The sequence below is a fragment of the Pistacia vera genome, unplaced genomic scaffold (assembly GCF_008641045.1).
Source record: "Pistacia vera cultivar Batoury unplaced genomic scaffold, PisVer_v2 Contig546, whole genome shotgun sequence".
NCBI classification, from domain to species: Eukaryota; Viridiplantae; Streptophyta; class Magnoliopsida; order Sapindales; family Anacardiaceae; genus Pistacia; species Pistacia vera.
Window position 1 is genome coordinate 177815 of NW_022196386.1, and position 25291 is coordinate 203105.

The 25291-nt window shown below is 35.2% G+C and overlaps 5 protein-coding genes across 7 annotated transcripts; 3 read left to right on the forward strand and 2 right to left on the reverse strand.

Moving 5' to 3' along the window:
- The first annotated feature begins 863 nt into the window (after window positions 1-863).
- LOC116107713 (DEAD-box ATP-dependent RNA helicase 46) lies at window positions 864-7705 on the forward strand. Its single transcript, XM_031394002.1, has 9 exons — window positions 864-1062; window positions 1874-2219; window positions 2733-2888; window positions 3287-3355; window positions 3902-4171; window positions 4896-5246; window positions 5463-5740; window positions 6232-6609; window positions 6902-7705. The coding sequence occupies exons 2-9, from the start codon at window positions 1899-1901 to the stop codon at window positions 7236-7238; spliced, it is 2160 nt and encodes a 719-aa protein (XP_031249862.1). The 5' UTR covers window positions 864-1062; window positions 1874-1898; the 3' UTR covers window positions 7239-7705.
- Window positions 7706-13119: 5414 nt separating this feature from the next.
- Window positions 13120-15766, forward strand: LOC116107702 (transcription factor MYB118-like). The gene is made up of 3 exons (XM_031393992.1): window positions 13120-13739; window positions 13910-14036; window positions 15158-15766. The coding sequence occupies exons 1-3, from the start codon at window positions 13120-13122 to the stop codon at window positions 15764-15766; spliced, it is 1356 nt and encodes a 451-aa protein (XP_031249852.1).
- Window positions 15767-17263: 1497 nt separating this feature from the next.
- On the reverse strand, window positions 17264-20278 carry LOC116107724 (phosphoenolpyruvate/phosphate translocator 2, chloroplastic). 2 transcript variants are annotated; one of them, XM_031394024.1, is made up of 10 exons: window positions 20052-20215; window positions 19858-19920; window positions 19255-19377; window positions 19020-19172; window positions 18577-18662; window positions 18331-18415; window positions 17899-18018; window positions 17715-17792; window positions 17487-17616; window positions 17264-17379 (listed from the first exon to the last, which is right to left on the reverse strand). In XM_031394024.1, the coding sequence occupies exons 1-10, from the start codon at window positions 20094-20096 to the stop codon at window positions 17303-17305; spliced, it is 960 nt and encodes a 319-aa protein (XP_031249884.1). In that variant the 5' UTR covers window positions 20097-20215; the 3' UTR covers window positions 17264-17302. The 2 variants fall into 2 exon arrangements, with proteins under 2 accessions (XP_031249884.1, XP_031249883.1); XM_031394023.1 differs by having other exon boundaries at window positions 19858-20278.
- A 1104-nt stretch (window positions 20279-21382) lies between these two features.
- LOC116107721 (tRNA (adenine(58)-N(1))-methyltransferase catalytic subunit TRMT61A) lies at window positions 21383-23843 on the reverse strand. The gene is made up of 4 exons (XM_031394020.1): window positions 23673-23843; window positions 22981-23451; window positions 22107-22351; window positions 21383-21960 (listed from the first exon to the last, which is right to left on the reverse strand). The coding sequence occupies exons 2-4, from the start codon at window positions 23427-23429 to the stop codon at window positions 21743-21745; spliced, it is 912 nt and encodes a 303-aa protein (XP_031249880.1). The 5' UTR covers window positions 23430-23451; window positions 23673-23843; the 3' UTR covers window positions 21383-21742.
- A 323-nt stretch (window positions 23844-24166) lies between these two features.
- LOC116107732 lies at window positions 24167-25180 on the forward strand. 2 transcript variants are annotated; one of them, XM_031394030.1, is made up of 4 exons: window positions 24167-24330; window positions 24436-24541; window positions 24622-24699; window positions 24778-25180. In XM_031394030.1, the coding sequence occupies exons 1-4, from the start codon at window positions 24271-24273 to the stop codon at window positions 24882-24884; spliced, it is 351 nt and encodes a 116-aa protein (XP_031249890.1). In that variant the 5' UTR covers window positions 24167-24270; the 3' UTR covers window positions 24885-25180. The 2 variants fall into 2 exon arrangements, with proteins under 2 accessions (XP_031249890.1, XP_031249891.1); XM_031394031.1 differs by having other exon boundaries at window positions 24782-25180.
- The last annotated feature ends 111 nt before the right edge of the window (window positions 25181-25291 follow it).

Consider the following 25291-nt stretch of genomic DNA (forward strand, 5'->3'; position numbering starts at 1 on the left):
AACACTCCCCTCAGCCTCCTAACCAAACCTATCTCACTCCCCCCTGTGGCCAATTGTTGGCAATAGCCCACGGTTGTGGCTATGCGACTTTTGTTTTTTCCGGTCGTTTCATTCATTGGAAATCACCTTCGTCATCACCTTTAGACTCATCGACACTTTCTCTCCAACAACCCCTAATAGTCCTGCCACCGTTTGCTCATCGATCGTCGCCCTCCTTTTTAGGGTTTGCTTCTTCATGAATTTGGGGTTTTAAACAATGGATAGAGGTGACCTTGCCTAGAAAAGGCCTCGGGTCCAAGTCCGACCGATTGAATTGCCCAGGCCGGGCTGAGTTTTAAAACTCTAGTTATTGGTATTGGGCTAGAAACTAAATTGGTTTATTTAGTTGGAGTTTATGGTATATTTGGGTTGATTAGACAATTTAGGGTGTACTTTTCTTTTTTTCAATTTTTTTGTTCAAGCTAAAACCAACCCCGAAGCCAACTATGCATAACTTTTTGATGATGGGTTGTGTTGGTATATTTTAAGATATGGGTATAACACAATTTGAGTCAACATTATTAATTGTGTCAAGATTTGTATACTTCTTTTAATAAAAGAGTCATCTATTTAATCGATTTTCCCGATTTTCCCGATTCAACTTGACAAAAGTACAAGTAATTTATTATACACCTGTTAAATGGTGAGACTGAAAAGTCAAAGAGTCAAGGGGTTCTAAGGTAATTAATCCAAATAATACAAAGCATATTGATATTTTCTCCAAACAAAGTGGTTGCACACCGCGTGACAGGACGACTTAACCATGGTAGAAAATTATTCAATTCTCTCTTTTATTTTTTTATTGATTTACAGTATAAATATCTGTTTTCATCCTCCCTTTCTTCTCCCACTTTTTCTCTCTATCTTTCTCTCTGTACAGGGCTTAAATCTTAATCCCCTATTTTTGTGGAGAGAGAAACGAAAGAGAGATTCTAAAGTGCATTAACTTTTCGTTTTCCTGCAATAACCAGAGCATTTCTCGGTTCTTTCTCTCCCGTTTATTCCTTAGTACGACGCCGTCAGGTTCGATCTAAAATATCTTCAATTTTTCTCAGATCTGAATTTTATTATATTGCTTGTTTGAACAAAGTGAATTCTAGGGTTTTTTTTGTGAGTGCGAATTCATTGTTTTGGTTTACAGGTTTTGGAATAGGTAATAAATTATATTGTATGTCAAATTATGCGATTCGTTTTGCGAAGTTTAATGCTGGTGTTTGTGTTGTGCTGATGTTTTAATTGTTTGGAAAGGAGTGGATTTGTTTCTTAGAAAGCTGAACTGAGGGTTTTTTTTGTTTTTGTTTTGAAGATCTGAATGTAGATTGTTTTTAGATGATTCTATTTTTGTTTTGCTATTGTTGTTGATATTAGCAGAACCAGTTTTCTTATATTGATGGTTATTTAAGGATTTAAAGTGAGTTTGGTTGTTACTTTTATTCTTACGTTGTTGCTTTAGTTAGTTTTTGTTTGCCCGGGAGATGTTGTGAAAAGAATGCCAATATATATAGTCGAACTCGAGTTTGATGAATATTGGAATATGTGCGAATTAAACTTCTTACTGAAATAAGCTTGATTTACTCAATTGTTTTGTTTGGTTGAAGCCGGTTTTTAATTTTTCCCTTTTTATTTTCCGTTTCCTTTTATAGAAGTCCAATGCGTGTGATTAGTGATACCTTGTTTTTTTGTTTTTGCCGACTTCTTTGTAGAGATTTTCAAGAAGCATTTCTCTCTGGCATTTAAAGATAAATTTTATTTGTAGTCGGATTTGTATCATGTTAGTGGTCCAAATCATGGTTTCTTAATTTACCTTTTTATCTTGTATATGTGTGGTTTGTAGGATTTGTTTTGCTGATTTCCTAGCAATGGCTGCTACTGCGACTGCTTCTAGTGTAAGATATGCACCTGAGGACCCCAGTCTCCCCAAACCATGGAAAGGCCTGGTTGATGGTAGAACTGGGTATCTTTACTTTTGGAATCCAGAGACAAATGTAACCCAGTATGAGAGGCCTACAAACTTGGCTCCTCCACCGACATCTTCCTCAGTGCCCATAAGCTCTTCTGTTCAAGTTCAACAATCTTCTGAAGGACAGCGTCGTGGTTGTAGTCCTGAAAAGGAAGATGATAGGTATGGTCGAGGGACCAATGGCGTATCAAAGCTTGATGTTGGCTCAAGGGGCAATCAGGTATATGTTGTGCTTGTCTCTAAATTTGTTATTTAACATTCAGTGTATGTTGTTGTGATCTCCCTTATCTCGATAAATCTTATTATACGTGTTTTCCTTTTCAAGTTAGATAAGTCTTCTCATTTTACTTGAGCTTTGATGTATGTTTTAATATTGTACGAAAACATTATGCACTGTTTCTGTTGTCACAGTGTTGCTATTTGGGTTTGGACTTCTTACCTGATTAAGATAAAGGAGTTATGTCTTCTCACTCTTTCACGTTCACAAGCATGGATAAGCTTTGTTCTAACATGTTGAATTGCTTTTCAGTATGTTTAGCCAATTTAATTTTACAAAGGATATGAATAGAGAGATTCCTAAAAAGAAGGATGGATTCATAAAATTGACTAGTTTAAGCATTTTATTTCAGAAATTTAGTCATGTAATTCCACTCCTGTTGGTAAGACAAAACTTTTGTTATTTCACTGTGTTATATAAAAATTTTAATGCTATTAGTTCATTATTTTTTGAAAGAATTCAAGAGGAGCACCTGTTCAATCACATAATGTCCCGAATGGAACAGCAAGTGTGGGACATGGAGGATCATCTATGAGAGGTTGTGGATCGTCAACTGCTGCAGTCAGTTTGTCTCCTGATGCTTATCGCCGGCGACATGAAATAACTGTGTCTGTGAGTATCTAGGAACTCATTTCATGGTCTTGTATCCCAATTTCATATTTGGTGGTGCACTTTACTCATTCCATCAAAGTGGATTGATTTGTTGCTTTTGCCATCTCTTTTTCCCGCTGCATTTTTAAAATGATATGTTATTGTGTTATCTGTCTTTTTTTTCTCTCTCAAATACACCTGCTTTCCAGAATAAACATAACTTTGTTTTATTTTATGGGTGCATTAGCATCTGGCATGGTGAGTTTTGGAGCCAGGTGTGTGTGTTTCTGTAACAGTTTCACATCTATTTGTGAATTACCTATGCTGGTTTTATAATATTTACTTCCTTTATCTAATGCATGATGTGTTCATTTCGTTGCGCCTTGATGATGACTTTTTTCCTTTGCAACTCTTATCAGGGTGATGATGTGCCCCCGCCTTTTATGTCATTTGAAGCTACTGGTTTTCCTTCTGAGATTCTTAGAGAGGTATGAGCTTTTGCTATTCTTCTGTACTTTTCGTCTCTATTCAATACTGGTGGCCTGGATTTCCTGTAAGTCAGCTAAACCGTGTAACCTGAGTGTTTCTTATGCTCAATTTTGTAATTGCTGGAGGTCCAATCTTGAGTTTCAGACTCATGTTAATTCTTTTGCCATCTGTACTTTTTGTCGCAGGTGCGATATTTGCTCCTGGGGGAGCTAATGTCGTACGCTGTGCTGCCCTCTCGTGGGGGCCTTGCATATAATTTGGAGCGCCCTTTTACAGTGGACCAATTTATGGGGAGGGCTTTCCGAATCACCCAAGTTCGTGGCCACGACTGCTGTTGGTGATGATTCAGTCTGCCACTTGGTCCTAACAGAAGAAGAGGTCTCCTCCTGCTCCAGCTTGCATCAGCAAGCATTGGCCGGCTTCTAATGGAGGATGATGCTTCTTCTGGCATTAGCCAATCCACTATAAGTCCAAAAAGAAAACCAACCAATTCTTGAGGCCAGTACCTCTGCTTACGGGGGTTACCGGATTTGTTCTTTTTCCAGGTACACAATGCTGGATTCTCTGCACCAACTCCAATTCAGGCACAGTCGTGGCCAATTGCTTTGCAAAATAGGGACATAGTCGCCATTGCAAAAACGGGATCTGGAAAAACATTGGGTTATCTAGTTCCAGGTTTTATTCATCTGAAGCGCCGCCATAATAATCCTCTATTGGGTCCTACTGTTTTGGTATTGTCACCAACGAGGGAGTTGGCAACTCAGATACAAGATGAAGCTGGGAAGTTTGGGAAGTCATCGAGAATTGCTTGCACAGTATGTTTCCTTTAGTACGACTACTTATTATATGTAGATGCATTATGTGTGGCGCTTGCTTATGCATCCAAGCATGTGAAGTTATATAATTTTCGTTGATTAGATCTGACAGTGCTTTTGTATGTCCCTGCTGATGAACGGACATAGTTGTACTTAGGGAGTCCTACCCAAACAGTTTTATGGCTTTTCTGAATTTGTGTAGTCTATGAAGTTGATTTATTAACTTCTATATTCCCTAAGGGTAATATTATTTTATGGTCTGTTACTTGGTCACTATGTGATTGTCTCATGCATCATATTAGAATCTATTAGGCAGCCTCTCTGGTGATGAGATATTTGCTGCCATAACTTAAGGCTTCCCATAACATAAAGTTATGCATTTTATACATGTTAGTTATTATGTTTTTTCTGTAAAGTGTGGATATTGTGATTGTCTCTCCTGACTGACTGAATGATGTCCTTTCTTTTTTTTGGGTAATTGACTGAATGATGTTCTTGAGATGCATGTTATTGGAACCGTGTTTAATTTACTTCAAATGTGTCAAGTTGTGATTTAATGTGTTCATTCTCTGCTATGAATTCCTTTGGTCATGCATAATATGAGATTCTTTTTGTTTTCCCTACTGCTTTATTGTATTAACTTTGTACTTTGCATTTGTAAAAGTAGATATTTTTATATATGATGAGTTTCTTGCTGATTTTAGTTATCATATGGTTTTTTAAGTGTTTGTATGGAGGAGCACCCAAGGGTCCTCAGTTGAAAGATATAGACAGAGGAGTAGATATTGTGGTTGCCACTCCCGGTCGCTTGAATGATATTCTTGAGATGAGGAGAATCAGCCTCAATCAAGTTTCTTACCTTGTGCTTGATGAGGCTGATCGCATGTTAGACATGGGCTTTGAACCTCAGATAAGAAAGATTGTGAAGGAAGTGCCTGTCCGTCGGCAAACCCTCATGTATACTGCAACATGGCCAAAGGAAGTTCGGAAAATTGCTGCAGATCTATTGGTGAATCCGGTTCAGGTCAATATTGGCAATGTTGATGAGCTTGCAGCCAACAAGGCCATCACGCAGGTATGAACTTTACCATTCTTGATCTTGATTAAGCCCAATATAGATGAAAAACTATATAACTACCACTTGTTTGAAAAGCTTTCTTTGTCTTGTTGATTTATGAATTTTCATTTTATTGTTTTTCGATGTGAAATGTATTTCTGAATTTCCTTGGTAGTTACTGTTACAACAGTTTGTTATTCATGTATTTTTTTTTTTTTTTTTTTTTTTCTGTAGTATATAGAAGTATTGGCACCCATGGAAAAACACAGAAGATTGGAGCACATACTGCGTTCTCAAGAACCAGGATCGAAGATAATTATATTTTGTTCAACCAAAAAGATGTGTGATCAACTTGCTCGAAATCTTACACGCCAATTTGGAGCTGCTGCTATTCATGGAGACAAATCTCAGAGTGAGAGGGATTATGTGTTGAATCAGTTTCGTACTGGGAGGTCTCCAGTGCTTGTAGCCACTGATGTTGCTGCTCGAGGATTGGACATTAAAGACATCAGGTTTGCGGCTATTCAATTTTCAGTCTTTATATGTCATTTAGATGTGTTCTGTTTCAATTTCGCTGACAACACCATTGTGTAGCCAAATCACAGGCCATATTGAGAACCTGGGTCTACCATTCTAGGGAGTGCATGCTTTTTCTAATTTTTTTTGTCTCTTGTAAAACTTTTTAATGAGCAACCTAGAAACCAGAATGAATTTTACTGAAGAAGATAGAGGGTAATTAATACCAGTTCTTATGGTTTGATTAATTTTCAACACTATTAAAGTGCATCCCCAGCCCTTGTATATGATGTAAACTCAGTCTGAACTGCTTAAATGATTAATTCTTTGAAGTGCAGCTGCTGCTGCTTTTAATGTATAATTATGTGATTTTCCTTTTTGAATATCACTTGCTCTTGAAGTGAGTTAAAATAAATATGACAATTTGCGCCTCTTCCAATGAATTCAACATAGCGTGCGATAGTTACACTTCCATTTATGTTTGCAGGGTGGTTGTCAACTATGACTTCCCTACCGGAGTTGAGGATTATGTTCATAGAATTGGTAGGACTGGCAGGGCTGGTGCTACTGGACTGGCTTATACATTTTTTGGTGACCAGGATGCAAAGTATGCTTCAGATCTTATTAAACTTTTAGAAGGAGCAAACCAACGAGTACCTCCTGAACTTCGTGAAATGGCTTCACGTGGTGGTGGTATGGGCAGGCCTAGACGTTGGGGTACTGGTCCTGGTGGTCGTGATGGGGGTCGTGGTGGACGCATTGACTCAGGTTATGGGGGAAGGGATGGTGGGAGGGGTAGTTGGGGTATTTCTAGTTCCTCTTCTAGAGGTGGAGGCCGTGGAGATGATCATGAGTCACGTGACAGGTATGTAGGTTAATTTTCTTGATGTATATAAGTTGTGAGTTTTCTCTCTGGTGCATTGATTTTCTAGAGATGCCTAACTCATCATAATCTGAATCAGACATCTGGAGTTTTAAAAATTTAGGCACAAATAAAGCCAAGTGCCAAGAAAGGAAGTTTTAAGTGGATGTACCTTGTTACTGTTCTTTCCCTTGCCATGCCTTGTCGAGTCTTGTTTAGTTATGAGATAATGGAATCTGTCTATTTTTTATGTTACCATGTGTTAAGATGTTATGCTCTTGCTTCTTATTGATAGGAGCCGCTACCATGACGGGCATGATAGGGGTCGTAGTCCCAGTCGAAGCCCTGGCAAAGGGTCTGGCTGGGGTGATCGTAGTAAAAACTGGAATTGTGACCGTAGCCGCAGTAGGAGCCCACCCTTTGCACGCGGACGCTCCCCACCACGTAGCTTTCACCAGGCAATGATGGAACGGGGTCGGACATCTCCACCCCCTCACCAACGTGTACCACCTTACAACAGTGACAGACCAAGGGAACGCAAGAGTCCATTTCATGAAAGATCACCAAGGGGTGCAAATGGTCAAGCCCATTATGGGGAAGAAGAAGAGGAAGGGATGATACACCCAGAATGATTATGGAACGAGGTTATCTTGGAGGTCAAGAGGAAGGATGGGCAGCATGGTTACTAAATCCATACCGTAAAAGTTTTTTGTTGATGGTATCTCCTGATGCTGCTTGCTATCTTTGCTGGTTTTGGTCGGAAGTTGGGGCATTGTAGGAGTAACAAGTTGAATTTTGTTGAATGTGTTGCCCTTAATAAAAAGGGTCAATCAGGTGGGATCTTTAAGTATATGTAGTTTCTTACAGTTTTTTGGTAAATGAAGGGAAAATGCAAAATATGGAAATAGGTGTTATGCAGCAACGGAAGCATAACAAAGTTTTTTGATGTGTTGGGCCTTGTAGTTCTGTGACTTGCTTTTATACTTATTACACTCTAATATAGAAGACTAATCTTATTCATTGTTGTTTAGGTAGTCATTTTTTTTAAAAAGCTATGTAGAAGAACCTGAGGTTTAACTTTAACCTTCTTATTTTTTAACGTGTACCCTGTCTCTTTATCTTAACATTCAAAGTCCTGACATAAATTTTATTATATATAATGAATTTATGCTTCTGGAACGCTCATATCATTATCTGGGTGTCATTTATTTCTGGTTGCTCTTACATGTATTAGAGATCTTTACAGTAAATTCCTGGTATTAATTTATGGATGATTTCATGAACAAAATGAGTAAGCCAGTAAGTATACTTTTAATAACATGTATTGCGCCTTTCATTTTATTTATTTTTTAATGGATTTAACATGTCCATAATTGTCTGTTAAAAATATGGTTTGCAGTTAGAGGTGGGAAAGTAACCTGCCTGACCCGGCCCGTAGCGGGTTACCCACCAACGAAGGCAGAACGGGTTAGGCTCGTCAATTTTGGGGGATTGGCTGGCCAACCTGGCCTACCAACCCTAACTCGGTTAGGTTGCGGGGCGTGGGGTTACCCTTTTTTTTTTTTAGTTTAAATGTTTAATTAACTTTTAAATGATAAACAATTTATAAATGAATAAATGTAATTTTTTAGTTAACTTCTTTTAAATATCAATAATTAATTAAATTAATTTTTTTGTAACATTTCAAATATTAATTCAATTTTAATACATTAAAATTGTATATAAGAAAAATTAAATTTATTCATATCAAAAATAAAAAAGAATACAATATTATTGTCCTTAAAAACTCCATCAAGAAAAACCCAATGGACAAAAACTTGGAAGGAAAAAAGAGTGCAATAATGACAATTAATTTACAAAACAATTAATTTTGGGGTTGACTAGGACCTCCCTCCTCTGTATCATTATATTACAAATAGAAATGATTCTATTAAAGTATCGTCGAGAACCTATTGATCTTGATGGCTGACGTTCCCAATCTCGAAGACATGTGAGGACTTCAATCATTTTTGTGAAAGTTTATCCTCTTCATTTAAAATTCTTCCACTGCACTAATGTTTGTTCGGATGAGACAGTTGAGACTGGAACACAAAAAAAATCCAAGGCAAGTCTTGATAATACCGAAAAATACATTTTCTGGTTTTCCATATTCCAAGACATCAAAGTTGGTCTTTGTTGTGGATCTTTGGTAACATTTCAGAGTTCCCAATATTGGTAAGCTCGTTACTTGTGACTGCATGGCGGACAGTAGATATGTTGTTGCCGTTGTGTTCTTCGAAGGGGAGGTTGGCTTGTGCTTTGGGTTCGGTTCCTCTTCGGCCTATTAAATGCACTCCAGGGTGTAGAAGTTTCATTTGTTCTTCTGATGAACTTCATTGTATTTCGTGCTTTGCGGGTTCCCATACTTTTTTATTTTGGAAATATACCCTCAAGACAATTTTTTACCTTTCCTATTTGATGACAAATGCTAAGTTTTGTAAATTTCGTTAATGTCCTAAACCATTTTCTAAACCTTCTGTTTAATTCTAGGATAAAAAATGACACCTAAACAATAAAGAAATAATGGGTTTAAATATTTAAAAAAAAAAAAAATTTCATTGCCTTTATTGGTTCTTTTAAAATTTATTGTTTTTGTTTTTTGTAAATAACTCTGAATTTTTATAATGTGATGTATTACCAATAGACTATAGGATAATACACACCAGAAAGTTGTAAAGTGGATTAGTAAAAATTTTTAAGAAAAATGAAATACTTAGCTATTTGCAATCATTTTCTACAAATAATGAGGACCTCTATTATTTGTTACAAATAACTAATTAAATTAGCATAAGGTACATGAATCAAGCATTAAATAGTATTATTCCATCAACAGGCATGTTTAATGCAAAAGTTCTAGAGACATATTTGATTTTATACAAGCATCTTGAAATCAGTTTCTTTTATTACTACCAGTAATCCAGCTAAACAATCTCTAATTTATCAATATTTTCTTTAATTTTTTCATACCACTTTTCAAATTAAATAATATATAACAGCACAACGTTGGTGAAAAAACTTAAATTGTTATATAAAGATAATTACTTTGAAAAACTATAGCTCTATATTAGAATTGCATTATCTAAAGTTAAACTTATCACTTTAGTAACAATATCATAATTTCTAAAATTTCAACAATTTATTATAAATTTGTTGACCACTATGATCACATCCATTAATCTAAATCTAATAAAGATTTATTTAATTTACATTCATTATCAAAATAAGACTAGTCACATAAATATAATTTGTTAGCTCTACCACTCCAAATATCGGTATTGAGCCGCATAAAATGAAAGTATGTATTTTATTTTTTAATTAATTCATTTTCTTAAACAATTTTATTAAATCATTTTAGTTGAGTTTTAGAATAACTTTTAAATCCTGGAAAAAATGAATTTTTAATAAATTTTCAAAATATTTATCTTCAGCATATTAATAGGTTGATCAGTTGCACATATATAAAAGCTAATTGTTCCTATATACATCAGAATTATAACCCAAATGTACCTATATTAGTATTTGAGTTTGATTGTTTCTCTATTTCCATTTGAACAATATGTTTATTAGATGCCTTTTTAAAGTACTGTACCATTACCTGAATCAGCTTTATAAACATTCCACAATATTGCATCTTGCTTTCTTTACTTGAACTCCATTTTCTCTCGTAAATTATCAAATGCGTCCAAACGTCTATGTTTTCTGTCGTCGCTTTCGACCATTGATGAACCGCTTCAGCTTGAGATGAAGTTGGGATGAGGGACGACTTCTAGAACCACCGAGCTGTAGGTGTAGCAGCATGGGGAGGAATCGGGGCATATTTTGATGGTATCGGATTCTGAGGGGAAACATGACTATTTGAATCTTCTCCTGCATTCATGTTAGTAAATTCAGGGACTAGGACTAGGATAATATTTCCTTCCTATTGAAATTGTAGAAGAAAATCTATTCCATTGTAGTTGAAAAAAAAAATTGATGTAAAGAAATAAAAATTAAAGAAAGAGATTGGATATTGAATATGAAAATTGGAAATATGAATTGAAAATTGCAAAAACTAATAAAATTAAAATAAGAGCAAATTGATAAATGATAACAAATTAAGAGAATAATTGAGAGATTTCAATAAAGATTAGAGATTAGAGAGAATGAGAGAGATTTGAGTTATAGAAAAATTAAGAGTTTTAGGCCAATTTATAGAAAAAAATTTGGGAAATAAAATAACGGAAAAGCACTCCAACTGTATAAAACGGTATATTTAAGGTAAAGGGGAATTAAAAAAAAATTATTTTTTTTAATTTTTTTCGTCAAAGGTGGGTTGGCTTTGCAACCTCGGGTCAACCGATGGTGACTTTTGCAATAGCCAACCGCCGGGTTGGGTCCTTTCTTAGAAAGGAAAAAGTGAACCCTGGGTCGTCGGGTGCCATAACAACCGGCCTGCCGGGGGTTGAACCCTCTTTAATACAGATTGTTAGGGTTGACCCCTTAACCTGACCATTTTTTCACCTCTATTCTTAATTTGCTACTCAAGAATGTAGTGAAGTATCTGATAAGTATATTTAGTTTAAAATTCAAACTGAACTGAATGCGAAAAGTAAGAGAAATATTTATTGATTTTACATGTCCTAATAAAAAATGAATTTCCCGTAATGCCTCGACAGGTTCCGTTACGTTTGCAATCTCCCATTTTTGCCACCTCGGCAAGTACAAGTCAGCAACTACATTTTGACCAAAGTCAAAGCTCACGTGATCGAATGTACAGAAAAACCCCAACACAAGTTAAGAGCCATATAGCATGTTGATAAATTATCCCATTATTCAGAAATTGAAGAAATAAAAGGAACAATAATATTATTATTATTATTATTTTTTATGTTTAGCTTTGAAAGTAATACTATTCAGGGTCTATTTCAGAAATAAATGGAAGGTAAAAAAAAAATATAGTTCTATGTGGATTTAGTTGGGGTGGGGATATGGCATTGTATATATGCAATTATAGAAGATTTGTGAGGACAAAATAGTAAATAAAATAATATTAGAAACTCTGCCTCTTTGTCTGGCTTTATCCTGAAAGGTGCCATATATGGTTAAGGTTGTCGTTTGGTTGGTTATGGGCAGAAGTTTGTTGGAGCAATAATAATTAATAATAGTTTAGAAATAAAAAAGCTAAGAATCCAGGGAGAAGCTAAACTAATTATTAACCAAATGGTTTTCATGCAGGGCTTAGGGTGACTGTACACTACTCACTTCACCGACAAATGGACTCCATGACACAATCCCTCATTCTTATCCTAACCACCCTTCTCATTTTTACTCACCTTTAACTAATTCATTTAGTAAATTATAATTTAGATGAAATTGATTCAAAAATATTACATCCAAGTAAAAAAAAAAAAAAAGGATTGATTTGATTTTGGATGATGGTAATTTATGAGTGTGAGGAGCAAGAACGTAACTGTAAAAATTTCTAGATTTAAAAAATTACCAGAATTTATTTGTAATTAATAGTCATTTAATTAGAAACCAAATGGGAAATGCATTTATAATTCAGTTACAAATTAAAGATGCTTTTTCACACATGCTTACTCTCCACGTCTTGCCTTCCAACCAGCTTCCCAAGTTTCAGACCTCATTACAATATGGACAAAATTTATGGTTGCAAAACCACGCTTTTACCCCTTTATTTCAAAAACAAAAATATTATTAAATAATTTGTTACTTAACATCTGAATTTAGAATTTTGACTGAAGAAAACAGAATGATGGATTTATTTCACTATTTTTTTTCTTTTTTTAATTTGTTTTATTAGCATTAATGTGAGTGAGCTAAAAATTGGCTAATTTTGACTGTAATTCGTAATTAAGAAATTAGCATTTAATCAAGAATTAATAAAACATAATGAGACTTTTAAATTTTGTTTACTCACGAATGATGCATGCAATTGTTGAACCAAATTACGACACCCCTGGCCCTGTTATCGCCTCAATTTCATTTACTGTCCCCACCAAAACCTAAGCTACCCCACAACCCTCACCGTTTGATTTGAGTCTGATTTACCCAATATTTTACCTATCGAAAGCACACAATCACGACTGAAGCCCTAAAAGGTAACGAAGAGGGCTTCATTCAGCCACGTGTCGAAAATTCGGTCGAGCATTCTCATAGAATACAAGGGTTTTATAACGACCTAATGATTACTGGTCTTTTTTGCCCTTGGCAATTTGGCAAATACAAAATCGGGGAAGTTTAAAAGTCACATTCAACTAGAAATATTAACCATTGGTTTGACAAGTCATCAGGGGCTAAAATTCTGCCACGTGTACACTTGGCTTGCTCAATTCAGTAATAAAAAGCCCATAGAAATTAACCCTCTCATTACTCACAACAATTAAACATTAAACCATCCTTCCTTGTTGAGCTCTCTCTCTATTATTTCATTTCATTTCTCTCTCTTCCTTTGTTTTCTCTCTCTACTTCTGCATGGAGTTCGATTCAAGTTTCAGAGAGGATTACCCCTTTCTTTCAAGCCTTCTTGCTGATAATCCCTTCAGTAATCCTGAGTTTGGAAATGGGTTTTCTTCTGTCTTTGATAACTCATCATCCTCTTCTTCAAACAAGGGTTTGTTTCACAACTCTCATTACCAGCTTGAGCTTGATCATGACTCCTTCCTGACGAACCCTCAAAGTTTTAGCCGACTTACCATCGAGGGTTCGTCCAAAAATCCCTTCTTCGGGGTTTCGAAACCGAGTTTCGATCCTTTCGAGGTTTATACAAATATTTTTTCAGCTGATCATGTTGTTGACTGCACTCCTTTGATACCAAATGCTGCAAATGGGCTCTTGCATGGCTCTGACGGAAGCGCATTTTGGGCTCAGTCTGTGCCGGAAACTCAGATTTATCAGCCTATCAAATTTCAAGAGTTCGGATCAGCCGCTGCAAGGCTACCGGATGAAGTGTCGTGCATAACTGGTGATCAAAACGCTACGTATCATCAGAAAGTTGATCAGAAGAGGTACAAAAGGATACAAACCAGAAGAGGTGGCAAACCTCCGAAGAAGCACAACCTAATCAAAGGACAATGGACTGCTCAAGAGGACAAGTAGTTTAACTAAATTCTTTTTCATTTTGGTTTAGTTTTTTTCTTTAATCGTTTAGCAAATTCAGAAATGTTATTGATCTTATTCTTCCTTGTTTTCCTCCTTAGGGTTTCAAGTTTGGTAATGTTTATATAAGTTAATACGTATTGACGATGTAGATCTCCTTTTGCAGGATGCTGGTGCAGCTTGTAGGTCAGTATGGTACAAAGAAATGGTCTCAAATTGCTAAGATGCTGAATGGGAGAGTGGGAAAGCAGTGCAGAGAGAGATGGTACAACCATTTGAAGCCTGATATCAAGGTTTTTCCCTATTAATTTACTTTCATAAAGTAAAATAACTACATCATCTATATACAAATTAACATTTACGTACATACACATATACAAATACTTTGGTAAAATCGTAAAGATATAAACAACTTATTTATTCATATTTCATAACATTGCATTTCATGTATATACATATAAAGCAAATAATTTATTGTTATATATATAAGATTGAAAATTTTCATATAATTAAGCATTCACACATAGCATACATGTATAAATTGTATATCTTTATTCATTAATGAAAATTTATTATGAGAAATATTATTTTCTTTATTGATATGCATTGTTAAATATAAAAACTATGACGTTTGATCTTTTGTCGTTATTATCTCTTTGTTGACGCGTTTTGTAAAGTGTATGAATGCTAGACCTATTAAACATTTGTTGTTACATGAATGACAACTCACTTGACATGCATAACAACGAGTGCCAGGTTAGACCAGAGTTTTCTGATTCGAACCACGTCAGCATTGTAAACGGTAAAAAAAAAAAAATATAACTTAAAAGGAATCCAAAAAAATTATATATATACATTCACTATAATTATTATGTGGTATGAACGTTCATAGCATAATAAAGTTCGGACTCCTTTTTGAATATCACAACTCCGCATAAACTTTCAATTTAACCACACACACACACACACACACACATATATATATACATATATATATATATTCTTTATATTCTTTCGTATTATTGTTTTGCAATATTCATGGTATATATAAAGCCCTAAATATTTTACTTAGTTGAACAAAACTTTGATCTAGTACTTTTTATTTATAAAAAATTATTATTAATGGTATGACTAAGCAGCTTGACTCATGGTCGAATTCGTTAACCGAATAGGAATTTCCATTTTTTCTAGCTACAGAAACAAAGGTCCACCATGCATTAAGTTTATTTTATGGAAAATAGTTAATTAATAATAAATATATCTTTTCGTGCAAAATCCCTAGCTAGGATATTGAGCACAGTTTGATAAGCATAATTTTATCGATATTATATCAAAAGATAACGAAATTATATATATTGCATGTTCTAACTTCTTCCGTCAATAAAAATTTTGTAATTGTTGTATTAATTTGCAGAAGGAAGCCTGGAGCGAAGATGAAGACATTATACTCATTGAATCACACAAGCTGTTAGGGAACAGATGGGCGGAGATCGCCCGCAGATTGCCAGGTCGAACTGAGAATACTATAAAGAATCATTGGAATGCAACCAAAAGAAGGCAGCACTCCAAGAGAAAGAACAGGGAATCCACTCCAAAATGCAGCCTCTTGCAGAGCTACATCAAGACTGTCACATATCCAACTTCATTCATCAAAAAGGACAAGGGGAAAAAACCCATTACGGGAAATAAAATACAACAAGTGATTAATAACGTCGTCATGCCCACTCCACAACTTCATCAGGTTGAAAGCTCAGATTTCAACTCAGCTGCTGCAGATTGGCAAGTCCCGGCACCAGCAGCTTATGAACAAAATGAAGCCATGGGGTATTCATTTGATGCTAGCATGTTATGCGACGGATACAACTTTGGGTCGATACTCGATGAGGTGACTTGCGGGTCGATGGTTGATGAGAGCAACAATGAGTTTGAGATGCCAGTGGAAATAGATAGCTTCTCCCAGGAGGATCAGCTGAGAAGGGAGATGGAGATGATGGAGATGGTGTATAAAGGGCTTGCAGGCTAAGTAATTTGATCTAGCTTGGAGAATATTTCATGTGATGAAATATCTCAAAGTCTCCATGCATGAGATCTCTCTTTCAATCCTTTTTCAAAGTGATTTGGTAGGAAAATGAGGATGCAAGTAGAGATATATATCATTTTCTTCGTGACTTGGGGTAATGTTTGTGTGTTATGCTTTTTGTTTGTGTTGAGCGTGGTTCTGTATCCTTAAACCTTTTTTTTTAATTAAAAGTTCGAAGTTGTTGTTATGATCATGTTTATATATATATATATATATATATATATATATATATAGAGAGAGAGAGAGAGAGAGAGAGAGAGAGAGAGAGAGAGAGAGAATTTAGAGGTTAACAAACAATTTCACTAGACTCCAAGAGCCTAATTATTCTATTAAAGCTTTATTCTAATTAGATCCTCGAGGTATTGTGTGAAAACTTTTACTTTTCTAAAATCCTAAATAATAAGAAAATTTTAATTTACGAACGGTCTGGAAAAAGCTATTTTATAAGCTTAAATGTATTAGATGCATGGCGGCCGGCTTTAACCATGGATAAAAAATTAATTATGTTAATTAACAAATCATACACTGGAACAACTTGTATATTACTGTAAAAATGATCCCCTAAATACTATCAATATAAGGACAGGTTTGTAATTATAAACACATATAATTTTCAAATTAATTAATTAATTATCAAATGTACAACTTTAATTAGCCTTCAAAAATATACAGCAAGAACAACGTAAAATTTATTCTAATAAGATCTTCAAAGTGCTGCGTGTACAATCCTAAATTATTAAATAGTTTCAATTTACCTTACTTTTAAAAAAATCTTAAATTAAATAATTTTAATTCTTGCTTATTCAATATCATTGTATAATATTTTGTAATTAGAAGCATGGCAGCCGAAATATTCATACATCAAGAATTAATTATGTTGTGATCAATTATATTGTCAAATCAGATATTATAGTAAAAATAATGAGTTAACGACTTTTTTCCATCCAAATAATATGGTTTAATGACATTTTTTCACCTACAAACTTTTAAAATACCATTTTATTATCCAAATTTATATTTCGGTGGCGAATAGAGAGAAATCTCTATCCAGGCTATTGGGGCTTGTGAAAAGGAGAGGTCGATGAGTCTTTTGGTGATGGACGGTTGGATTTTGGTGATTGGGATTGAAAGAAATTTGACTTGAGAGGGGCTGTTGGGCAAACCCTAATCACTCAATTGGTGAGATCAACGGGAGCAAGGTTTAAGGGGTTTTGGTGAGTGATGATCGGAGAAGGAAGAGAATGGTGGTAGTGTGGGATTACAACGATGCCGGAATCGGAAACAGAATATAAATTTAGGTAGTAAAGTGGTATTTTAAAAGTCTATGGGTGGTAAAATGTTGTTTAATCTCGAATATTCCCTTACGTACCATCAAAACATGGACATGTTTGTGATTATATATAAACACATATATTTTTTTTAAATTAAGTATCTAATGTACAAACTTTCTGTAATCAGAGAATACTAGTGTCAAACGAGCTATGCAGTATTTGGCTTTGGCTTCATTCGCTTGACTCTCGAATACAAGAAGACCCCAGCAAGAGCCAATGCGGTTCCTATTATTAAAAACAGTTCGTAGCAAAAACATTAATCAATCTGACAATAGAGTGAAAACATAAATAAATCACCAAGTAAAATTGACAATTAGAAACTAATTAATTACCAAGAGTATTAATGGGTGAAACTGGTATTCGGAAAAATATAACAGAGGAGACAATCACCACAACACGCTTTGCACAATTTCCTACTGAATGTGTCACTGGTGATACCATCTGCAATATCATGTACGAAACCTACCCAACAAAATCATCCAAATCAACTGCAAATTAATTATCATATGAAAAGAAATTCACCATTAATATTGTTAAAAATTCCAAGAAAATATGATCACCTGCTGATAACTATGGAAGCAGAGTCCTGTCAATAGCGATTTCAAGCATAGCTCTCTTATGTTTAAACCTTGACTTGCCTGAAACAAAGATTAAAGAACCAACATTTTTATGCAATGTGTTTTTCTGATGAACCCGGATGTGGTAATTTGAAGTTGAAATCTTTTAGCATGAAGTACTACTCACAGCAGATTGCAGGTATGAAGGGGTAAACTTGATGCCTTCCAAGAATATAGCAGCAGGAACCAACAGGATAAAAGATAAAATAGTTATTACAGAGAAGAGATTGACGTTGTCCAAAGTTTCCTGTGGAGGAACAAAGTGCTGTTTATGGACTAAATTTAGAGAATGGTATAAAATGATTCAACAATTTTTTTTTTCTCTCTGTACCTCTATCCTGACCATGAACTTTTTGCTTAGTACGTTACGTGATTGGTTGGTCACATTGGAAGCCATTGCACTACAGAAACCAGTCCTGTTTGGTTCAGGCTAGAATCATCAGCAGTATGCAATAGCCAAGATGAAGTGAATCTATATGTTTAAGAAACTACTTGGTTCTTGTAGCAGAAATCACAGTGATGTTTATAGAAAATGTGTNTTTTTTTTTTCTCTCTGTACCTCTATCCTGACCATGAACTTTTTGCTTAGTACGTTACGTGATTGGTTGGTCACATTGGAAGCCATTGCACTACAGAAACCAGTCCTGTTTGGTTCAGGCTAGAATCATCAGCAGTATGCAATAGCCAAGATGAAGTGAATATATATGTTTAAGAAACTACTTGGTTCTTGTAGCAGAAATCACAGTGATGTTTATAGAAAATGTGTCTACCATTTTTGTCGATGCATCAAACAAAGAGTGTTTACCAATTAAAAGAAGCATCGGTGAATGATGCTAGTGCCACTCCGACTACAATCGGTAAAAGAGAAGAAACTATCCAGAAACTCGGTTTCTGTATGCACAGAGAGGTAAAATTGAGTCAAATATCTTTGACAGCATAGCATAATTTTATCCATCAATACATAATTATCTTAAATTGCCAACATGTAATCTCTAGATAGGCAAAATTTTGCTTGCTGTTTAATGCTATATGAAAAGATCAGTAACCGTAATAGAACAAGAATCAAACTAGATCAAATTAATTAAGAATTAAAAAATAGAAGACCAGGGCTTAAGGAAAAACAAAACATAGTGTGATTTGTTCAATCAAATGTTTGTTTTGTCAAGTTCGAGAAGATTATTTATCAAAGGGACTTGTCATATTCAGTTAAGAACACTAAATGATCAAAATGCAGTAAATAATTCTTACCTCTCCAAGAAAAAGGGAAGCAAATAAGACAGTGAAAAAGGGTTCCATAGCTTTGATTGTGTGAGTGAATGAAACATTAACTTTCCCAAGACTAATATTGGTCAAAAGATTTCCCATAGTGTGTGCCACAGCCAGTGGGAAGATTGCTGCAAACTGAAAAGTGAAATTTATCAGAGCCAAATTGTAAAAGTTTTACTGCATATGCTTAATCAGAAGCAACAGTTTTCTGAAGTACCTGTGACCGAGTTAACTTTGGATGGGCGTGGAGATTAAATGTCCACATTAGAATAATCATCAGAGTCCCACAGCCGAATTGGAATGCTGTAATAGTGGTTGGATATGGATATGCTTTAAGTAGCTGTTAGCAGCAAAACCAACATTCTCACCAGAAAGTTTAATACAGGAATTAGCTAAATGTGATCAATCAACTATTTAAAGTTATGGATTAACTTTACATAATCGTAATAAACAACGGTATGACACTTAAGTTCTGGAAAACAATTGACATGTTTATGGCTGCCAATGAAACAGGGGGAATGAAAATTCATATCTGAAAGCCCCAAAAATAGAAGAAATGGTTTTGCTGAATTGTGGTACTTTGTTTTCTCAGATCTCATATTATGAAAAATCAAATGCCCACAATTCAAAATTCACTTCATTCAAAATTCCAAACAGGAATCATGCATTTACATATCAACTTTCATAGCTCAACAGTTAAACTTTTTCCACCCGAATTAGATATCAAAGTAAAGAATAAAAGAAAGGAAAAGCTAAATTTCAAAATATAGAACCAAGAACATGGAACTAACAGATGTAGTTAAACATAGGGATGATGAACCTGTTTGTTGAAAATATTGAAGTAGACGTTCAAAATATACCAAAGTGCGAACATGCCTCCAAGCTGCAAAATGCGTAAAGCTTTTGATTTAGGGGCCTCATCTACACTCTCAGGATCAGAGGTTGCCCTGACCTTTAAACTATCAAACCTTTGACTTAAACAAACAAAAGAAGAAGAGATTCTAGTAAAAGAACCAAAATGTGAGGTTCCAACACATGAAACTCCATGAACAACACCATGGTGATCAACTGGTTTAATCAAAGAAGGTGTAGTCAAAGTTGGACAAAATCTGGGATTTGTGATTTTGTTAAAAGGTTTTAGAAATGAGGTTGAAGAAGGAGAAAGAGAAAGCGCAAACCCCTGCATTTAGGAGGGTCGTAAAAGCAAGAGAAGAGGAAGGAGGAAGGAGGAAGGAGAAAGGAGAAAGGAGACAAGAGTTATTATTGACTTGCAGTGGTCTTAACGTTGCATGATTTTTGACATTCTAAAATTGTCTACATGTCTTGTTATAGAAAATTGTTTTATCAAATTGAACATTAGCTGCAAGTATCTAATTGGTCTTTCACATATCCTTCCGTGTTTTTGGCATTGAAAGCAATGGGATTCAAAGATATTAAAAGGATTGTGATCAAGTAGAGTAAACGAATTCTAAGATTTAAAGAATATCTTAGGTCAGTTGTTTACTATGAATTCTCCCTCTTAAATAAGAGAAGCATTAGTTTATTTCAGGATCTATATGTTTATCTGATAAAATTATGTAATTATAATGAAGCTTAATAAGTTTTGGCATATAAAAATACGGATCAGGTAATATAGATAAGTTGATCCCACTTAAAATTTTCTGAATGAAACAGGGCATTGGGGCTGGAACCAAGACTTTGGATAATTATGATTAGTAATTTCATCATGGTTTGGATTTAGTTGTTCAGTGGTGATGCTAGTTTTGAAAATGAGTGGATGAAATAAGTTAGTGTCGTGTGTACAAAATTGTGGCAAGCAGTGTTCCTACTTACTGTCTGAGACTGATTTATTGTAGGGAACAATCATGGACCACCACCTTGAACAGAGGATTTAAGACCCACACAGACCCATTTTCAAATACATTTATAAAGCTGTTGAATGACCCGATTTGAACAAATCTAAATAGATACTGTGTTTCCAAATGAATCCTTACATCGCCTAAATAGGAGGTGTAAATCAGACCTATTTAGTATTTACATCTCTCTCGTTGTTTGGGAGCCTATTCACCCCTTTAGGATTTTTTTATAGAATCGAAGCATCTTTCAGATAATTCGTCCGGTTACGCACTATATGACATGACCCATCAATAGAAATATTCCGACACTCACAATAATGCAGCCAAAGTTATTCCTCCTGCCACATGAGCTTCAGAGTTGAAAGCTTAAAATTGCATGGCAAATAATAAAGTCTGTGCACTTACTATTTTTGACATCATGACCCTACCAGAAACTGGAAATGCTTTGGCAGTTGGAACCAAACATCAGGTAAGTATTTGAACTGTGAATTTTCGGAACAATTACTCTGCCATAACAACAAAAAATAGCATGAGTACTTACATAGACAGAACTTCTATTTAAATATAGGAACAACAATGTAAGTATATCAGGTCACTAGTTTCCTCGCCCTCTGTTGAATCTTTCAGCATTTTCCACAAGATCAGACAGAAACCTCTCCAAACATCCTGCGCTAAGTTTCTTTATTTGCAACATCAGTAAATAAGGAGTTACTGCAACTCACAATCCCTTCATGACATGAATCTGGGTATTAATTCTGGTCAAAAGATTTTCTTGATAGTGGCACCTGAATACTGAGCAAATCTATGAGGATAAACAACTTCTATGTCCCACTAACACATGGAAAGGAATCAGGCTCTTAATGAGAGGCATTTAAGTCTTGCAAATGTCAAATAGCCAGTGTGACCTCTTGTTTCGCCACAGGGCCTAGCCATGACAGCAGCTGTACTTTGATTGTCCTGCTCATTGCTCACTTCATTTGAATGTTTTTTCCTCTTGTGAGGGAGAGAATCTACTTTTCCTTGCCGAACTTCATAGGTCCGAAGAAGTATCTCAAATGTCCTTATATCTATATAACAACACACAAAATACAAGTAAACTCAAATCATCAATGGATTTTAATATAACAAGGAATGAATCTTACCGGGAAAAAAGAAAACCAACAAGAATTCTAGTACAGAATTATATGCATAGAAGTAGTTGTATGCAGCTTACCAGTAAAATTTGATCGAAGAGATTCACATGAACGCTGCACTTGCTCAATACATGGTGAGAAGGAGCACAAGATGCCATCTTGTTTCAACATTTTCCCAGCTGAAGGAATGGTTAGCCAAGGTTGGGGTAGGTCCAGAAATATAGAATCGGCCAACCCAGAGAACTCATCTGGAAATCCCTCACCCTGAATATCTCTAACTCCTACAGTGACTAAGCTGCTCACTCCTGTCCTTTCAAAGTCCTCCCTGTTGAAAACATACAATCAGGAAACTTTCCATATATCCATAAGAACTAAGACAGATGCTTATATCTTCTCGCCTGGACCACCCACAGAAAAAACAAAATGATGCATCTTGTCCAGCAGAGGAATGGAATCAGGTGGACCTATATCACGAATTTGAGTTTTCAAAGTGCAAAAGAACAGTGAAAACTTTTTTTAGTAGTGAGTAACGCCAGGAAACTTTGACCAATGTTATTAATCTCTCTTATCTAACCACCCTCAAATTTCTGATATTTCTCTAATCTTGCCTTTAAATCAATTGTTTGAAATTTATAACCTGTGTTTATGAACACTAAAGAACATGAGGTACCCCTTTCAGTCACTTAGATATAAACTTAATATCTATCCTATCCCATACTAACTGCTTGTCCCTTGAGGCAGAAGTACGTCCACAACAAACTTGAAAAGGTACATAGAAACAAATCCCAGTTGAAGAGGTTATCAACTTATTTAAATTCAGATTAATTTAATTTCACAAAATAATACCAAAAACTAAAAGAAAAAGAAAATCACATATTGTTCATGAATATCAAAGCATCAAACTTTAAATAACATTATCAGGGCAGTCAAATTGTGAGAAACTCCACTTCTTACCTAGCTGAGGCAGCCCTTTGCTCATGGAAATCAAATGTATAGACATGTCCTGTAGGGGCCACTGCCCTTGCAAGTGAGGTAGTTAATGATCCGCTTCCAGTTCCTGACTCCAGAACCAAACATCCAGGAACAATTTCCAAGTACATGATCACAAAGCTAATGTCCGCAATATAAAGAATCTGAGTTCTGTGGCTCAAAACCAGAGTCCATAACTCTGGCGTTGGAGCTAACAAGTAAACAAATCCACCCTTGTTGCTGAACACCTTGGAACCAAATGGCTTCCCAATCCAGTCTGAATGTTTAAACACACCAAACCGGTTCTGGAGCACAGAACTCTGACAAACTTTAACAGCTTTCATAGAGTCATGCCTCTCATACACAATAACCAAATCCCCATCCCCAATGCACCGATTAAATGATAACTTTTTTGTTGAATCAGTTGGCAACATCCTTAAAATATAACCAAATTATCTGCCAAAAATAGAATTTTCAAGGAAAATTAGCAGAGTGCCTCATAAAATTTACATCCAAAATGTTCAACTAAATCAACAGAGAAAAATTCCAGCCAAGGCATAAATATTCTTCAATACTATCAGTTAACAAACCAAAATACATAAGCCAAAAAACCAATATAGTAATCATTAAGGAACAAAGAAAAAACAAGCCTTAAACAAAAATTTAATGAAGCTTACCTCTCCAACAGGCCTGGCACAACCTTCAATCAAATTGACACCCAACTCAAAACAAATAAAACGCCAACAATCGCCGGTTACCAGTTCTCAGAGACATAAAACACTTCGAATTTATTTTCTTTAAAAAAAAAAAAAAATAATAATAATAATAATAAATGCGACCTCTCCTGGTTTCCTTTGGTGAACAGAGTGAGAAAGGAGACTAGTGTAGGGTTTAAGGTAAAGAGCTTTTGTTCTGGTTTGGGCCTAAGTAAATGGGCTGGGCTTGGTCAGGAATTTAACTGAGGGGTTTACGTAGCTATCAACTTCGGGTCTTGAAAAATTTGTTAGGATGCCTGCAAGCTAACCAAGACAATCCCAATAAAATAAAATAAAAAAAGCCGAAGTCAACGTCAACATTTCACAAATAAAAAAAATGTAATATTGAAGATGAGATGATCCCTCTTCTTGGATTTCTCTCTCTCTTTTGGCCCTTCACTTTGGATATCCTTGGATTAGATAGCCACCCTTTCTCTATAAACTTGCCCTATTTTTTAAACCCACCAAAATATCCCAACACAAATATCTTACACAAAAATATCCAACCAATTTCTTCACAATGAATCCTCAGCATTACTTCCCTTGTTTGCATTGCCACCCACAAGACTACATCAGAATGGTAATTGAATAAAAAATAAAAAAAAATAGTGCCAATATCTCCCAAAAGTTTGGATACTCTAGAAGCTGTCAGTTTATTTTGTTTTTTTTTGCAAATGAATTTCAGGTTCAGCATTTGATTGAGAGATGCCTGCTCTTTCACATGAGCAGAGATGACTGCATCAAGGCACTTGCAAAGCATGCCAATATCAACCCGATCGTCACTCTTACTGGTTCGGTCTTTTTAATTTTTGAAGATCTTATAACATGCATTTATCATCGTTGTATCGATGAATTTAGCTGATGGTTGCAGTTTGGAAAGAGTTACTTAAAGAGAACAAAGGCTTCTTTCAAGCATATTTCCATGGTATTTCTGCAAGGCACTTCAAAAGTAAGTCAACTAATAACAAGTAGCCTTTGATATTGATATCGTTTACTTGTGTATTAATTTGCACCTTTTTTTTTCCAGAAAGGCCAGCTGAGAGGGGTTTTAATTTCAGAAGAAGAAAATATTGCCGGTTAACGAAAAGAGTCTTGGCACCGATGAACAGAAGGGCTGCTTGGAAAAATGATTAAGATCTGTACTTGAAGACTTATTATAGCAAAGCTGCAAATTAGAATCTGTGTTCAGAAGTTTGGCCCTGCAATACGTGCAGCACAAATATAGATTATGAGGAAGATGAAACGATTACCAATCCTGGTTATTATTGAAAGAGAAGCTGCCACAGAAGGATTATCTTCACCAAGATATTGAGTTCATGATCTACCAAAGTTGATTCTATGCAGTTCATTAATTGTCACAGCTATTATAATTTTGCTTGTCTCTTTGACAATATAAATTGCAGAAAATGAGATTCTCCTTGTATGATTACAGTTACAACCTTATACAAATTTCTATCTCATCGGAGAATGCTCTGCAGAAAACTTGAAGAATATCTATCATCCGCCTTTATTAACAAAACCCAAAATCCTCTTCAATTAAC